Source organism: Lutjanus erythropterus, chromosome 8 (genome assembly GCF_056507025.1).
Source record: "Lutjanus erythropterus isolate fLutEry1 chromosome 8, fLutEry1.hap2, whole genome shotgun sequence".
Taxonomy (NCBI): Eukaryota; Metazoa; Chordata; class Actinopteri; order Lutjaniformes; family Lutjanidae; genus Lutjanus; species Lutjanus erythropterus.
In genome coordinates, this window is record NC_139324.1 from 22,885,067 (window position 1) to 22,903,925 (window position 18,859).

The 18,859-nt window shown below is 38.5% G+C and overlaps 1 protein-coding gene across 2 annotated transcripts in view; it reads left to right on the forward strand.

Moving 5' to 3' along the window:
• tbx15 (T-box transcription factor 15) overlaps positions 1-18,859 on the forward strand; it is a 55,465-nt gene that overhangs the window by 27,479 nt on the left and 9,127 nt on the right. For both annotated transcript variants that reach the window (XM_084724950.1, XM_084724951.1), the window contains exons 4-6: positions 2,002-2,173; positions 11,514-11,681; positions 13,265-13,329. In XM_084724950.1, coding sequence (XP_084581076.1) covers positions 2,002-2,173; positions 11,514-11,681; positions 13,265-13,329 — 405 coding nt within the window. The remainder of the gene's footprint in view (positions 1-2,001; positions 2,174-11,513; positions 11,682-13,264; positions 13,330-18,859) is intronic.

Consider the following 18,859-nt stretch of genomic DNA (forward strand, 5'->3'; position numbering starts at 1 on the left):
AAACACGAGTAGTGTTTCTAGTCTAACCAGAGTCCAGTTCATGTGATTCCAGTCCACACCTCTGATACATTGTAATATGGCAGATATATAAAATATAAAATAAGCTTTTCACAGTCACACAGAGTTGACTTTACCTCCACAGGAGTGTGTGTTTGTGAACATCTCTACAGAAATGGCCCTGATTCTTAAATTTAAATATGTTTATGTATTTTTGGGACCTGTGTCTTTTGTGTCAGAGAGATGCTAACTATGCATGCTTTTATTAGAATGTAACTATAAATAGTGTGTGTGTGTGTGCATGTATGTAATGGGGTGGTACAGCCCTTGGAGGCAATAACAAAAGGACCAAATGAGAGTTTTGTCCATGTTTCAGGAGTGAGTGATGACTTTGGCAGAGACGCTGCAGATAAAACACTTTGAACTGAGCACAGGGCAGAACTAAAGGCAAACAGCTGTGCTTCACACTCACTCTCCTCCACACATTTTCAACCTCACTCTCCCATTCTGTGTTTCTTTTCTCTTCCCGTTCCATTGACTTTATCTCGCTCATTTTCTCTTTATTCCTCTCTCTTCATGAGTCTTCCCATGCATTTTTTTCTTTTCTCCTTTTTCTTTAATTTCTAGCATTTTTATTCTCTCTCATTTTTCTTCCCATCCATTCTTTTCTTTTCCTTTTGTCTTTTCCTTTATTTTTTCGAAACAGTGCGTACCGGCTGGCCTGTGGTTTGTGGACTTGTTTTTAAAAATGAGGGAGAAAAGTCCATTTCTTTTTTGCTTTCTTCTCTCTCCCTGCTGTTTAATGGGTGGGACGCCCCATTGTACCAAACTCACTCACAACATCATCAAATATTATGGCTGGCCTTAATTGAAACTATGCAGCTGAGTGTGTGACTGCATATGGAATATTTTATGTTGCTCGTGTTCAAAATTTCAAGCACAATGAAAAAACAACAGCTGAGTTTTAAAAGCCGGTGTTGTGGCAACGTGGCCGAGTGTTTGGAGTTTGTTTTCCAGCTGAGTGAAAAAAGCGGCCTCGCTCCAGCCTGTTTGAAAATCCAAACAGCCTTTATAATAACCCCGAAGTGACCTCAGAGATTCAAATGACTTTTCACAACAGTGAAGCGATGAGGGAATAATAGTCCTGGGGATTGCTCTAACCTTCTGTGAAATAAAAACATGGTTAGCAAAAGAGAGCCAAGTGACATATGCAGATGAGAAGAAGCAGAGTGTTGTTGTAAGATTAAATTGTGCTTTTCCAGTTTGCATTAACATTTCAAATAATACAAATTTAAATTACACAGTTCTCTAACATACTGGGAATAAAGAAAACAGCTGACATGATCTTCCTGCAAACTGTACAAGATGGATTTTATCATGAACACTATTGTATGGTAGAATATTTGAACCCTAATATTAACCAAAACAATTTGCACAAACTCAAAGAAAACAAAAAAACAAAACAAACAAAACAAAACCAAAAAATGGAAAACTGTATTTGAAGCATTGAGTGATCCCATCCTTTTTCATTTATTTATTAATGGTAACTACAGTTTACATCCATGTGAGTCCAGGCTCATGTAATGTCTGGCAAGATGGAAGTTGTCACTATATTGACATTTATGATTCCAGTAAATCATTTCCAGGGAGAAACATGCTGTCTTCACCTAGAGACTATTTTTACAGAGGAGTACAGAGGACTGATAGAGCTGAACATTATGATGTCACAGTGAAGTCGATCTTTGACCTTTTGTATATAAAATATCATCACTTACCATTTTATCCTATCAGACATTTCTGTGAAATTTTGTCATAATTAAGGCATTTCAGATATGAATTCTTAAATTATAGCCAAAAATGTGTTTTGTGATGCGCAACCTGAAAACAAAATACCTTCACCATGGCTGTCACTTGTACAGAAGCACAAAAATGTGTAATGTTTCTTTTCAATAACAGAATTCTTGTTTTTGGTGCTTAAGCCACTTTTCGCTGTCTCCCTCCCAGGTATGTGTATCACAGCTCCAAGTGGATGGTGGCAGGAAATGCCGACTCCCCGGTGCCTCCGCGGGCGTACATCCACCCGGACTCTTTGGCCTCAGGAGACACCTGGATGAGGCAGGTGGTCAGTTTTGACAAACTCAAACTCACCAACAACGAGCTGGACGACCAGGGACACGTAAGGGACCTTTTCTCTTTTTCTTTGCAACTGTGCTGCTGAATGCTTGTATGTTGTACATGTTGTTATGTATGTTATTTTGTTACAGCATCTTTGTGTCTGTATGTGGCTCAGATGTTTAATAAAAAGACCTCCACACTTTGTAGGAATACGTTAATACCTGCCATGACAGGGGAACAAACATGATAAATTACACACTGCTTCATTACTGCATTGAGTCAACAAAAGTATAGTTATCATATATGTTATACCCTAAATTATTATGTAAGGCTTATTTGTGTTCAAAACATTATTGCTTGAATATTACAAACCAAAATATTGACATCATCATTGACATTAACATCAAAACATTACTAATGAATAACTAAATCTTTCTTTAGGGTTTATATCATCTTTAGTGCTCACATTTTCTCTCCCCTAGTTGCTTGTTTATTCTGATATTTCCCACATGATATAAAGCCAGTGTAAGAGGAATCATTCCACAGACATTACACCAACAAACATGTTAAACCTATTACATGGAACGTTTCTCGATTAAAGGGCCAGTGTGTAAGATTTCTAGAACACAGAAACATGACGGTGCAACATGACGCCGGCCATGGAAGAGGACCCACGCCCTCTGTAGATATAAATAGCTCATTCTTAAGTAATGAGAGCACAATGATTCTTATTTTCAGGTGGTTATACACTAATGGAAACACACTTATAAATATTATGTTCCATTTCTGCCAGTAGAGCCCCAAAAGTCATACACTGGTCCTTTACAATGTCTACTACACCTCTATTATATAGTTTGTTGAGTTGTGTACTTGAATTATCCCAAATGTTTCCAACTATGTTGAATAAAGGTGTCATGATATACTGATATTGACAATAACGTATTTAAAAATGCAATATTGATACCATGTTAATTATACATATAATAATATTGTGTAAGTAATCCAGCACCTCTTAATCATACTGTTTGCTCTTAAATCTTTTGTTTTTTTCCCTTTTTGCTTTGTCACATCAGATAGATTTTCAGCCGCAATTCTGCGTGTTTACTAGTGAAGACAACAAGCCCCATGATCCCACACTACTTAATTACATCATCAAACTACATCTTTTGTCTTTGTTTTGATGTGAGACCCCTAGCAGTAGAAATACATATTAAGTGTTTAAATGATAACCATGGTTTTATGCCCACAAGTTACTTAAACTGAAGACTTTTTCAGTGTGTTTAAACATCACAGACCAATCACATGACAGTATATCTTTTTTTTTTTTTTTTTACTGCTTTATTGCTTTGGATTTAGATGCTAAAGCTGAAGAGGTGAATGCAGTCTGTGAGGCTGTTTTTGAACAGAAATGTTTTTGATGCGTTTGCATGAAAGGAAAGTTAACACTGAACTTCATGGATTTAATGCTTTCATGACTCACAGATCCATGAGACTTGTTCAGAATTGATTTTCTGCAGTACATGACAGTGTGCTCTGCCACATACTGCCCTCCCACAGTCTGACGGTTTCTTTTTGAAGATGGTCCACCCTGGCTGAGTATTATTAGGTTTGAGGATTATCATGGAGAGATATTAGAGGTTTGGGATTTGAACCCGTGCCCTTGATTTAATATATAATATTCATTTCCTTCATGGCTCTGCAAAGCATTTTGTAATGAAACGGTTTCGTTAAAGGCACTTAATGATTGAATTTGATTTGTAGTACGCTCCAGCAGCCACACCACTGAGCTCAAATTTGAGTCTGACCACAATCTGCCTGATTTACTGCCTTGCTTGTAGCCAGTCAGTAACAGAGGTGGTGAGCTAAAGTAAGTCTCTTATTGGTTCTTGGCTGCTCTAATGTGTAATGTGGGTTTCATAGGTGAAATATTTAACTGTAATGCAACAAGTTAGACCACAATTTGTTTGATTTACTGCTTTCCTTATGTATAATCCGCAAGTGGGCAGCAAGCTAAAGTGAGTCCCTTATTTGCACTTCTCTATAGTTAGAAATGGGTTTCATGGGAAAGGGACAATATTAGGGGGAAGAAAATTGTGTTAGCTTTTGATTGCCCCCTTATGTTTAAACTTGCAATGAAAGCTATGAAAGTACTATATAAAATTCTATAAAATCACATTATAATAAATCTTATTAAAAATGGTAAAGCTGCCCAATAATGGTCATCTGTGCAGCAGCACTGCAACTCCTGCAGTTAACTGTTTCTAGCATAGAAACTCTGATACAACCTTTGTGAAGTTACTGAGAGGCTGGTAAACACAGTCGAAAACATAGCCAGTATATAGTGAAAAGACCTTTTAGGTATGAAAGTGAAGGTATTGCAGAAGAGCCTTAAACCTGCATTTTTCCTAATGGCCAGCAGGGGGCAACACCACTGGTTGCAAAAAGAAATCCGATTTTATGCAAGCTAATGAAAAAATGACCCTATCTCTCACTTGATTTATGATCTCAGTAAACAGTTTCCATGGTCTCAATCACTACTTTCAAGTCCTCCTCTTACAGCAGTTTGTAAATTATGGTCCCATTTAGAGTAAAATAGGTGATATGTCAAGGTATCCTTAAGGACATAGCTACCTTGTGACTGACAAGTCACTACCATGGCATGTTCTCAGTTTCTCATTCAGATCCAATTAGGATAGAGGCATAGTAATGTGCACCCTCCCAAGCTCCACCCTATTATCCAAATATGATCACTTTTGACTCCCCAAAACCAAGATGGCAATAGCCAGGAGTTGGTGGAGACCACATCAGAGTGAAAAAGGAAAGAACATGTTGAACATGAAATCACTGCACCTTTAAAAAAAATTAGCAAAACACATTTTAACTACACTAGATAATAAAAACATACCGCGGTTTACTTGAGTATCACTAAATATTTTATCTTGAATATAAAATAAAAAGTAACATTAAACTTGTGCATTTAACGGAGAAATCTGTAATATATTTATTGCAATAAATCATAAAATGACCATGGGATGTCATCAGAGATTAATGAAACATGCTAAGTTGAAATACCGGCTTTTCTGACAGCAACACTTCAGATTTGGTGTCCTCCTTTGAAATTTCTATTCCAGTCTGTAACATGTGTTATTGTTTGCCAGTTTCAGGTTAATTAGAGGGCAGATCAATGCAGAATGTTCGCTGAATGAGTAAGTGTCTTTTTATGAGCCTTAAGAGATCATTAATAATCTTTTAGAAGGACCAGATGTTTATAACGGTTAAATTGAGCAATATGTTAATGGAGTCTGGCAGGCAGTCACTGAACTCTGACTCCAGCGTTTATTTTTGGAGGAGCATACTTTTGTTTTCAGGATGACAGGTTAAGCTTTACATTGACAGACAATTAACAGTTGTAAACAGCTGATCAGCTTACAGTGTAGGACTTGTCATCGCTTGTTATTGTTAAAGTATAATGTTGTACTTGTCTTGTGCTCCTGCAGTCTGCCTGAGCTTCCTCAAGTCTCAGGAGGAGGAGGCAGGTGGAAACAAGTCGCTTCAAACATAGACTCTGTATTAAATATGATTTCAACCTATATAACACACCGACTATGGCTTCTGCTCACTGTTTGGACTGCAGTACTCATTTTTCATGCACAGTTTTTACATATTCCTCCTTTAAAGATCATAAAAATTTGCAGCGTTGAATGAAATTGAATCTCATGACTCAAAGTTCATTTTTTATATAATCTTCTCTGCAAAATGTGTAAAATTATTCAGAGCATCGATCTCAGTTTAATTTAGTCTTCTGTTGAAATTAAATCAAGTTGAATCAAAAACAAAACCAGGAGTGTCTCAGCTCTGAATGAACTCCATGTGCCCTTAGTAGCTGGTGGAGAGTTGGTGCAAACAGGAGATGATCCGCTCCCTTTATTTAATTACATAATCGTAATGTTGAAATAATGGAAGATGGCACGATGCCTCCTGTCATGACTGTCGAGCTGTTTTAGGGATGACTGCTTTGATCACTGCCGTCTGAGATACTGCTGAAAGGAGCATGAGGAGCTGCTGCAAATCAATTTCTTCTCAGAGCTCGTCGTTAGTGTGGAGACGCCAGGTGATGCAATGATTAGAAAAGCGGTGCGGTGATGTGTAAGGACGTATCCAGTGCTACAACAAAATGGTGGCGTCCAGTTGAGCATAACGAGCAGTCACGTGGGGCTGGCAGGTTCCTGCTCCATCACAGTTGTGCAGATGATCACATCAGCTCAGTGGTGACAAATGTAATAACATATGGGTGTTAGTGGGCGAGGATTCACATGCAGGGCTCTGTCTCCGATTGAGGGGAGGTTGTCTTTCCTCTCCCGCTGCTCAGTTTAAGGGCTTTGTTTCCCTGGAGGGGGTTTGGAGGCCAAAGGAAATTAATTTTGGAGCTTCCTGTGTGGGAAACCTCAGCACTTCTCGCTCATCCTCCTGACTTGTGGTGTCGTGAAATGTCTGCCTCATCAGAAACAGACACCATACATGTCATGAATCATCAGACGTCACGGCGCGCAACAGAAGTAGCGTCTGTGAGAGAAAAACAATATTTATTATGTCTGAGACGGCACATTCATCCAGACTGATAAACAGTAACTCCACTAGTTTGTGATTTTGTGATGAGATTTGCAGATTTAACTATTGACAGTGCATATACAATATAAACTCTTTGTCATTTTTTAAGAAATTAACAAAAAAAGTGACAATTTTACCAGTTAAAAAGTTTTCTAATTAAACCGTTTTTCAGTAAACAAATAATAATGATAAGAATTTAAAAATTTAATATTTACAACAAGGCATAATCATAAGAACAATAGGACACATTTAAAATTCTAGTATGTAAGAAATTATATAAATAAAATCCCAATAGAAAATAATAAATAATTAGAAATTAAACAACAAAAACATAATAAAATTGCAGAAAAAGAAAATAAAGAAAAAAGTATTTGTTTTAGGGATCATCAAATTTTTTGCTGTTCTTCATAAACCTTAAGGAGGGACTTTTAATTACAGAGAAGACACTCTTTATGTCCTTCATGTTAATATCAAACTCAATATTTTGTCTTGTCAGAGGAGTAAGTAGTGGGATTTTGGTTGACAGCCAGTCATGTAAATCCTCCCATAATCTCCTACAACAAGACAACATGATGGAGCAAAAGACAGAAGCCTTAGCTTTCCACTGCTGAATGAGTGAATGCTTTAGCTATCATGGCTTTATGAAAATGGCTGAAAATTATAAGTTGATCATAAGTTGTTATAACTTGAAGCAAAAGTTATGATAAGTTAAAGCAAAAAAAAGTATGTCCACCTAAATAAAGTTCTTGTTATGGAGTATTTTACACTGCGGTATTGGATGTGAAGCTTTGTGTCCTCTGTCACACATCAACTGACAAATAGTCCAGACTGTAGTGCACTGTAGGCTAACGCTACTTCAAAATGTTTCTGTCTTTGGGCCGCCTCATCGCCTGGCTGGACCCGTTGGCCTCAGCCTTCATCCTCATGGGTTCAGATCCGCCTCATGCTGTCACTCTTGCCTGTCGTCTATTTCCTGTCTGTCCTCGCTGGTCTATGGGAAAACCCAATAAAATGCTGAAGCAGGCCGGACGGGCCAAAAGATTTCTTCTGTTGCTTCTCAGTTGCTTTGTTGTTAATGGTCCATTGCATTGTAACGTATCGATGCTGTTGTGCGAGATTGTTCAAATCTCCACTGAAGAGTTTTCTGCATAGTCTGCTTTAAACATTTGCCTGTTTTTCTTCAGTCTAGTGACTCTGGTTGATCGGAGATGCAATATTTTCACATGGCATTGTAGCCCTGCTCACATACAGTCAATACTGTCATTGCTCCTGGCTGGATGTAATTTCACTGGTGAAATATTAACAATAATTTAACAAGTTAACCCACAGTCTGTGTGATTTATTGCTTTGATTACTACATTTTTATGGTCATTAAAGTGCTTTTAACTATGTTTGAAAATCAATTGAGGCCACACTGTTGTGTAAAATGTGCTTTAGAAACAAAATTTGACATGATTTGACTTTATAGAGATAAACATGACATCTGTTATGTGGGATGTGTCGGTGTCTCTTGGGTGTGAATGTCCAGATGATTTTCAAAGGGGATTTAAAGGACGTCATTACCTAGCATGAAAATGAAAACATCACTTATTTAGCCTAATTGTATTTGAGCGTGAACAACTGTCAGCTGATGTCCTCTGGCTGCCCTCTCTCGTTTGTTCTGAGTTCAGCCTGTCGATGTGTGATCCGCTCTGACTTTACATCACCTCAGCCGGCTGGGGACTACAGGCATGACTCCTCTGGGCCATAACACAGCTGTGTGTGTCTTTGTGTGTGTGTGTGTGTGCGTGCATACATGTGTGTGTGTGTGTGTGTGTGTGTGTGTGTCTGCTCTAAAATGTCTGTTGCTAAAACATGACTGATTTAACACTTCATAAAAACTTTTTTGTTGTTTGCTATGCTTGTTGGATCTCTCTTTCTTTAGCTTTTTTATGGCAACATTCATCGACATACATATGTATGTATGTATGTGTATATATATATATATATATATATATATACACACAATACACACACACACACACACACACACACACACACACACACACACACACGTATATATACATAACCAGTAACTAGAGATAGAATTGATTTTACTTTACTTAAGTAACTTTTATCCCTCAGAATCAGTTTTTGGGAACTTCTTTTGAGGTGAAATCATCCTGTCCCTGTATCACAGAGAGAAAATCCAACAGAGCATGTGCAGAGTTCCATCTCTCTAGCTTGTTTGAATTGAGTGTGGAACAATTGCCTCCTGTTACTATTGCCCCTGGTCTCCTCATACTCCAAAAACTGTCTATCCCCTCACTTCAACAATAAAATCACCATGGTGGAAAAGACATAAAGAGACAAAAGAAAAAAAAGCCTGACCTGCATCCATTACATTAAAACATTTGCTTTTGATACTTTAACTCTGTAATTTCCATTTTCAAAATTCTGTTTTACCAACTGGAAGAACAGCGGCAGGAAAACAGCCCACAAAATTTGAAAGCATTTCTTCCCTGGTGTAAAACTGATCCCGAGACATGCAGCCAAGAGACATTTGTTGCTTTGGGGGAACACAATTTTTTGCAACATTTACCGAACACCCGAGGATATGGACACCACAGCACCGCCCACACAGTTTGATGGACAGGTGATCTCTGGGCACAGTGTGCTGAAGACACCACAGACATGAACACTGAGCAACACACAAGTTTAAATTGCAGATTACAGCACGCATCTGTGTGTATCTACACAGCAGCCAAGTCATAATTTGTATAGAGAGTGTGTGTGCGTGTGCGTACGTGTGTGTGTGTGTGTGTGTGTGTGTGTGTGACTGTGTGAATGGAGGTCTGGAATGTTAAATGCAATATTTCTGATACTCAGAACTGTTCCCCCTGCAGCCCTGGTTTGAAATGACCCCCTCTATTGCAGCAGAGTGGGGAGGTCGGGGGTGTTTGGCTCTGGGTAGGTTTTCTCACTCTCAGATTAATCAAGAGCAGACCGAGGCCCTGAGGCAAGGCTGGGGCCGACACTGTCTGACGCCTCCACTCTGCTGTGAAATAATCCTTGGCCCTCCTGCGAGCATCATTGCAGTGTGAACTCGGTTTCCGCTTAATGTCACGTAGCCCTGATAGAGAATCGGTCGAGCTAATTGATGTTCAGAGCACTTGCATGCATTATGAGAGGAAAACTGAAGGCTGAGCCTGTATTTTTCATTTTGTCTTGAACTGGAAAGTCACACAACACACATGAATATACAGATTTATTATAGATGACTAAACTGATGAGGGTCATCATTCACCAAATTCCCTTCATAACCCCTAATCCTTGACAAGGAATAGGAGTTTGGAAGTTTGAGATGTTTCTACCTTTTTCTAGATTTTTTTAGTTTAGAATCTGAACTTCCTGTTTTAACAACAACAACAACAACAACAACAACAACAACAACAACAACAACAACAATACCAATAATAATAATGATAATAATAACAATGTCTGAATGGATATATACAGTGGGTGAATGGACTGTCCTTATGAGAGAGTTCACTTTGTTAACTTGTGTTTTTATCCTTTTCATTGTCATTTTAAGTTTTCAGCTACAATTTTGGTTGGGTTTAGGAAATTAAACTGCTTGGATAGGTTTAGGAAAAGATGATTGTTTGTCTATTGTGCAGGTGTAAATAGCAAGCGGGGCTATTTACATCATGGGTTTTTGGCAGTGGACACTGGGGTGCTTGTTTGTTTCATGCCAGGCTATAACCACATTGGTTATTCCACCCTGGGTCCAAATAGTATTGTTAGCCACTGACACCTGGGTGAAAATTGCACTTGCCTTAAGTATTTCTGACTAAATTATCCAATTGAATGTATATATTTAATGTAAGTCAAAGCTACTTGTGAAACTCAACACTTTTAAAGGTTTTATTTATGTCCCCCTCTGTCCTACTCAATGGTCTGAACTGTTTGTCACTTTCCCTTTTGGGTGAAAGCAAGCACAGTAAAAGTGCAGTGCCAAATTGAAAATACTAGTTTCACCACGCCTGTGTTGTATTTAGTATGTCCAGCTATTAATAAAACCAAAGTGGATATTTTTTTAACTTTCCCAAAGAAAAAGGACGGTTAAAAAAAAAGCTCTGTGGCCTCGGGCCGTCTGCAGAGACGATGAAAATGGTGAACTGTGTGACACGGACAGTCAACATGTGTATATCTGTAGTACTTTATCACAGGTCAGTTGATGATATTACTGAGTAAATTATGTGTGCTGAGTGTACCTATAGATTGAAGCAAATCAGAAAACAGTCATAGGTGTGACTTAAGTTTTTACTGTGAAAAAAAAAATGTCCTTACCGTAAAATGCCTGTTTTATAATGGACTCTGGTTTAACAGTCTGTCCACTCAAAAGACCGCCGGGAGCAGAGTGTTTAAATGCTAATAATTCTTAAATGGAGCTGACCTAAATTCTACTAATGAACCTTGTAAACAGTATAAAGTAACATGGGAAGTGTGGCTAAAATCGACCCATTTTCTATTTCTCTCAGCATGAAGGGTTACTTAATGAGCACAAACTGCAATCAAAATGGAGATTAGTAATGTAATTAGTTTACAGCAGCATCAACCTCATCCCAGCAGATAATTCCTGGGCTGAATTTCACTGACCTCCTCTAAGTTGTAAGGAGATGTGCGGTCTTGATTTGGATTCAGCTTTCTGCAGACATCGTACCACCTGAACTGTGACTGAGATGAGCCTTCACAGACTGCACCGTCACAGCTAATAATATTAATAAATATTCTTTCCTTTCATATTTCAGATCATCCTCCACTCCATGCACAAGTATCAGCCTCGTGTTCATGTCATCAGGAAAGACTTCAGCAGCGAACTGTCTCCAAACAAGCCGGTGCCGAGCGGGGAGGGAGTCAAGACCTTCAGTTTCCCTGAGACCGTCTTCACCACCGTCACCGCCTACCAGAACCAACAGGTATGCAGCTCGCATTTTATTTCCTCGCAGGAAAACTTCATGAATCTGTCACTACACATGTACACACATTGATGTATATGTACTGTCTAACCAACTGGACAAAGACAAGTAGGACCACATCACAATCAGTAGCAGGACTTTATTAGCAGGCTTTGAACACACTGGATGAAAAGTCTAATTCATATCATTGTTCAATGTGTAAAACTTTCCACGATCTGAATTCAAAACCTACCAGAACTACTACAGGGACTTTTAAATACCACATAGAAAAAATACCTTTGAGCAGTCAGCCTTTCCTTTTTCAAAGATTGTTATTTTGGGGCTTTTTTGCTTAGCTTCAGATAGCTCAGCTTTTAGCTTTAGATAGGCAGGAAATGGGAGAAAGAGTTGGGGTAAGACACGCAGCAAAACTTTTTCACTTCCCTTGTTCTCCACATCTATAAAACGGTGGTTACTGGACAATCAAACATGCTGTCATGGTCTGGAGTCATGGTTATGCTACTGTGTTTATGTGCTTTTGTAGTCTATGTTTTTTATATTATATCGTTATGTCATTGTTTCACTATTTGTACTTATGTGCTTTTGTGTGTTTTCTTTAAACAAGGACTGCAGATGAAAATTAACCTGTATGGCTAATTAATGTGCATTGCCCCTTGTTAAATAAAATAAACATACACGTACATACATGTATAGAGTCTATTTATTCTTAATGAAAATTATACTGTGCTCCATTTCTGAATTTTACTTTGTTGTATGTAGGTAACTCTCCAGTGGTAGTCTCTGGGGCGCCAAAGATAGTAATAGTAATAGCATTAGTGTACATATTTGTCTGTGTTGTGCCATCACATTTAATTTACTGTATTGACTTCTTCCTTGTCTGACAGTACAGGACACACAACACAACACCTGACAGCTACTTGTTCTCTTGTTCTTGTGTCACCCTGTCAATGTTCTGTCTTTTTTTAAAATCTTACAGTAAAAATGGGACCCTGCAACCTCAACATTAAATGCAAATTCAGACATTCCCAGCAAAATTCATTTTGCATAATCTTGCAACTTATTAAAGCCCCTGTAACTTTCCTGCAAAAATGGTTGAATTAGAGGACTGCTTGCCAGTGTTACCAATCACCGCAGATTTCAATGAAAATATAATTGAATTCCAAAGCACTTTTACAAGCAGTTTTATAGGCTAAAGTCAAATTAATGTAGAGACTCAGTCTATCTAGTAACTACACTAGGGAGGGCATTGAGAACTTGTTCTGTCAGGCACTCCTTTTTATTATCAAACTTTCTGACATGCACCCATTTCAACTTTAATTACTAAAGTGAATCATTTGGATTGTGGAGCTAATTAGCAATACTACATGGCATGGTAGGAACAAATAAATGTTTTCCTCTCGATGATTTAGAGAAAAAACAAACAGAAAAAAACAAAAAATAGCTTGCAGCTTATAATACTACCACAATTTATTGTGAAATAGAACAGACCTAGTGCTGTATTTAAGTGATCTTGAAAAGTATCTGTGTAATTTTACTTTGCGATAATCACAAACATTTCCTTCCCACGTTCTCTTTGTCATCAGATCACCAGACTAAAGATCGACCGAAACCCGTTTGCCAAAGGATTCCGGGACTCTGGCAGAAACAGGTACATTATCAAAGCGTCTGTTTACCAACTAGGCCACTGCACAATACAACATATTACAATGTTTGTCATGCTGCCACAAAAACAAAATCTGTTTTTCTTTAAATATGGAAATAATACTCTGAAGATAGCACTTAGCACCATATGCTCCTCCATATAAAACCAGCTGCCGTCTGTTGCCCAGGAGGAGCTCTTGAGATCTGCAGCACAGACAGTCACTGGCAGATGGGGTTACATGTACTCCTTACCCTCTCTTTATTTCATCAATATTCCCATTCATCTCATGAAATGTACGGGAAGTCTCAAAGTGCAAATACAACACATGCGTGAAAATGTAGCTCATCATCAGATTTCACCAGTTGATAGTTATTTTCTCACCACACCACCAGACAGATGTATTGTATTTTATTAGGCCATGTCATACTCTAATTATATACCACAAAGTGATTGTCCTGCTCAAACGGTGCGTCATCAAGTGATTCGGAGTGTTGTCTATTTTTTCCATGTGACGCACGCTGTTCTCAGCAAAAATAGATCTGAAAATGATCTGCTGATAGTCGTATTGACATCATACCAGCAACACGACACCTTTTGCGACAGTTTCAATGTCTGCATCTGGAGAATAAATAGAACAAAAGTGGATGAAGGGCAGTGTTTTTCTGGTGCTCTCTTGCTCTCTCTCTCTCTCGCTCTCTCTCTGGAAAACTCCTCACTTCTCCTCAAGACTCTCCTGCAAACTCAGTGTAGAGATAGGCTGGCAGTAGCAGTGCTACGGCAGCAACGCCGTCACAGACCACCACATGCGAGCCAGCTGCAGCAGTTCAGCAAGTTTGCCATCACACATAGGTAGAAGAAGGCAGGCAGGGCATAACGCACAAGTACACATGAACCGTCAATCTCAGTTGTAAATCATCGACCAACTTTTTTACACACAGTTGACACATATTTTAATGGTTGAAGGATGTCATCTTTGCATTTTGCTTTTTTTTTTTTAAATCCTTCTCACTACGGGAAACAACAACGGCCACCTACGCACTGAAATGGCAAGTTCCTCAAGGCTTAGCCAGTCGCTAATGGTACAAAGGTAAACAAGCTAGTAGCTTTGTAGGGATTTAGGGTGCTAGAGCTTGCCTCTGCATGTGCAGGGGTTACGTTGCTGTATCCTGGGTTTGGCACTGCCCAGGTCAATTGTGACTGGTTTAAACAAGTGCAAGCAAGCCAGAGCATTTTTCCCTTATAGCAGAATGATCATGTGTGGAGCCAGACCTCTCCACAGCCCTTGAGATAGGCCTGCTTATGCAGGACTAGCTATAGACTGAAATACAACCATTATAATGCTGTTGAAACAATGGTAACACCTGACCATCCCAAAAAATTCACTTTTCAACCAAATTTAGCCCATTTCAGCCCAGACGTTTAGGCATCTTTTGACCTGCAAATCACCAAATCCCTGCTAACAGTGTGAAGTTGTTTTTATTCCATATTCCCACACACCAAACAATTCAAGCATTACAAGACTTGAACAGGATTCTTTATGATACATTGAATCCTCAGATAGACAATGATGAATGATGAATTGAACTGACAGACAGGGTGTTGCAGTGTTTCCTCTGACCATCCACATGTGTGACAGCGAACAGCACATACACAACCTGACTGGTCAGACCCTTTCATCGCTCTGTCAGCTGTTGCATCAGCTGTGTTTTCAATACCACAGCGCTGATGTCAGCCAGACAGAGCTCTCCTATTGGCTGCTGACACTCTAGAATCATAAATCATGTTACTGATCATCACATATAAGCAAGGTAATGATATTGTTAAATATGTTTCATTGTCTTGATGGCGGCCTCTCTGTCTTTTCCTTAGTCGTCTTATCGCTTCCTCAAGCTTCCTCTTCACTCTTTTCCTTTCCTTCCTTTCCTTGCTCTTTCTCTCCGTCTCTGCATTATCATATATAACATTTGTGGAAGAGAGAGGGAGGAAGGAGAGGGGGTGTACCGAACCACCAGACGCCTCCGCACATGAAAGCAGCCCCCTCATCTGGTCTGCATTATTGGCACACAGATATTTGAGACATCTTTTTTCGTTTTTCAAACAATAGAGCGTTTGATTTATGAACTGGCATTAGAATTTCATTGCAGAAAAGCTACAGATGAAAAGATAACGGAGAGTGAGATATTTGTCCGGAGAGAGAAAATGAATTGATCCTCACGTACTGCTTGTGATTCCTTCCTCTCAGTCCTGCCGGGGTTTGTTTTGTTCAGATTCAAGTGGGCGCCTCAGAGAATTCAACTTCCATCACCTTAGAAAACCCTTTCTCAGTCATAATGAACTACACACTTTGTGTCTGGAGGTGTTTTCTATCTTTGATCATTTATAAATATTGTTACAGAGCTGAGGTTCAGACTCTTGACCTTCATACTGCTGCTTTGACATAATTATGATGATTTAGGAGTTTAACTGGTCACATACTGTAAGTCATTCTGGTGTCTCCTGAATATATAATGTGGCTGTAAATCCAGTTTTAGTTTGGTTCATTGTTTTATTAGGTTTCACAGCAGAGCTAAAAGTTTTTGTCCTTCTGTGTGGCTAAGATTTGATTTTTAATGAACAAAAAGACCCATATTTGGGCTGATAATGATAATGATACAAGATAATGATAAGTTTATTTATTTCAAGTTTTTTTTTTAGGAGCGATAAAAACAAAGCCAAAAAGACTGTTAAAAAATACATTTAAAGGTCCAGTGATTTATGGGGATTTATTGATTCAAGATGTTTATCGTCACACTGGTTATACTGGGTTTGGCTGGGATGCTGCTTTACAAAATTACAGTAAATTTAGTAATAAAAGACAAAAGAAGAAGAAAAATAAAAATATACAGTAATAGAATAAAATGTATTTTTATAAATTAAAATCTACAATAATTAAATAAAATATTGCATAAAAAGACATAGAACAAATAAATATAAAAAACAGTTAAATAAAGGTAAAATATTGCACAGAATGTAGCAGAAAGGGAATATAATATTCAGAAGTATGCTGGTGTATAAGTGTTTTCATCACCTCAGAATTAACCACATGTACAGCGGGTGCGGGTCCTGTTCCACAGAGGTTGCCATGTTGCACCTCCATGTTTCTACAGTAGCCCAGAACAGACAAACCAATTACTGGCTCTAGATACGGCCTTTCATGAGATGCCATTAAATCCTAACACACCGGTCCTGTAAAACAATTATATTTTACAAGAAATAAAAACAACATAACCACCTCTGTCAACTCATGCAGTTTTTCATCAGACTGAATCCTTCTGTCATTTTTAAGAGGGAGGGGAATTCATCTGTCAGTCATTCAGGGATCCTCAGTTTTGTTTGCACATATTATGGCCTATATATGAACAAGGCATATATAAAGGCATATAAAAACTTTCCTGCTGAGCTCCTGCTTTGTTTTGTTTGTCATTTTTCCACTCAGTCTGACAACGTCACATGCGTATACTGTTAGATTGGATAGTTAAGGCCATGTGTATCATTTTTTTTTTTTTTTTTACGCATCTCCCTATAACATGCCAATATATCTGGCATGTTTGGAAATATTTGTATCTTGACTCAAATTTAAAGTGCAGTTTGGTGGTTTTGATTAACACTTGTTGTGTAATATAATTTGTAATGATGGACATGCTGACAGGGATCAAAGAGGTCAATACAAATGTCAGAAAGAAAAACGCACTTTACAAAAACTGAGCACAGAGTGCCTGGTTGAAATTCTGATAGATTACACATGTCTTGTTGCTATGACAACAAACGCATTTAGACTGTTGGTTTCACCAACAAAGATCAGTTCTAATCAGAGTTTGGATAAACTAGGTTTAAAATGGATAAATTCAGATTTAAAATTAAGCAGAGCTCTGTTCAATGAAAAAAAAAATCTTCATTTAGTATATCAAGGTTTATTGATGTAAACTAAAATTAAACAGTTTAAAGCTTACCTGCTTGCTTTAAATGAATAAAAACTCATTTGAGTACAAAATGCAACAATGGAACAAAATGTTAGCTAAAAAGGTAATGAAACATTAAAATGTTTTCTAGCTAGCTATAAATTAAAAATGATACCCTGTTTGCTAGCTAGCTAAGTTAAATAGTTAGTGTATTCATGATGGCCCAACAGTGTTTCTCCCTGTTTGACACAAACCTGTTGGCTAAATTAATGGAGTAATTTGGCCAAGTAATAGAAGATAATAAACAAATAAACAAACAATTGTGCCAGTGCAGTAATCTGCCTCATAGAATAGATTTCCTTAATTTTCATTGCACAGTAAAACAGGACAAAACAAAATTGAGTTGCAATCATGTTGGAACATTCACACTTATCAAACAGCTATTAAAAATAAATAAAAATAAAAATAAATAAAATGTAGATATTTTACTTGATATTATACTTCTGAATATACCACATTTGGTAGATTGTAGGGATCCAGTGAGGAGGTTGGTTTGGAGTAAGTACGTACATATTCACATCTGTGCAGCTGGAACATGAAAACTAGTTCTAGTTCAGAATCCAAAAGTGGAGGCAACAGCTGCAGGTAAAACTGTTGGAAACAAGAAGCTGCAGACATTAAAACAGGTGTGACATATTTTGTTTTTGTTTCTCTGCCAGGTGCGTCTTTTAAACATGACTCAGTTTATATTAGCATCGGATATTAATGACATTAAAGTCAGCAGAAAATCGAACATACTTTTCTTTGAATTTCAGCAGTAAAGTGACTGTGGTGTGAACGCAGGCTGTTTGCTGTGGAACATTACCAACTAATTCCACATTGAGGGGAAATTCAAAATTAATAGAAAGGGCAAAGCTGCACTGCTAATTCTCAAATTAAGCACCGACGTGTTTTCCTTTTTCTGACTTTCTTAATAGCATCTAATATAGAACTCTCCCAAGCTCTGAGTTATGGTGGTGTCGTCAGTTGTGTCTGGTGACCGGGCTTTATGGCCTAGCGGAGGGATACAGCTCATTTGTTGGGTTTTGGTCCCGCAGCAGTGTGACTGTATGAATGAGTGCAGTGATGGCGAGGGTTCGGCCGATTAGCATGGCGCACTAACGAGCTGCCACGGCCAGGGAGTTAGTGGCCCTAAAATAACACGAGCAGCAGTGGCGGGCGCTGGTTACCCTGGGACGGGGCCGAGCGGCGTGCAGAGGAGTAAATCAAGCAGGAAGGAGAACCGTGTACAGATTCAAGATGAAACGTCACCCAGATTTATGTGCACAGTAAAAACCTGCTCCTTTTTAATGGCTCCAGTTTCCTCCGAGCAGGACTCCAGTTTCTCCCTCCCTCCCTCTTTCATAAGCTCTCATTCAGTCTGGCTTATTTACCACCAACCTCCTTCTCTCATTCACACACACACACACACACACACACACACACCTACACACACACACACACACATTAACCAATATCACTGCCCCCGCTGTTCAATATTTTTGCTCTTACTCCAAATATTCTGTCTGTCTCTCGCATATCTTTCTCCTTTCAGAGTG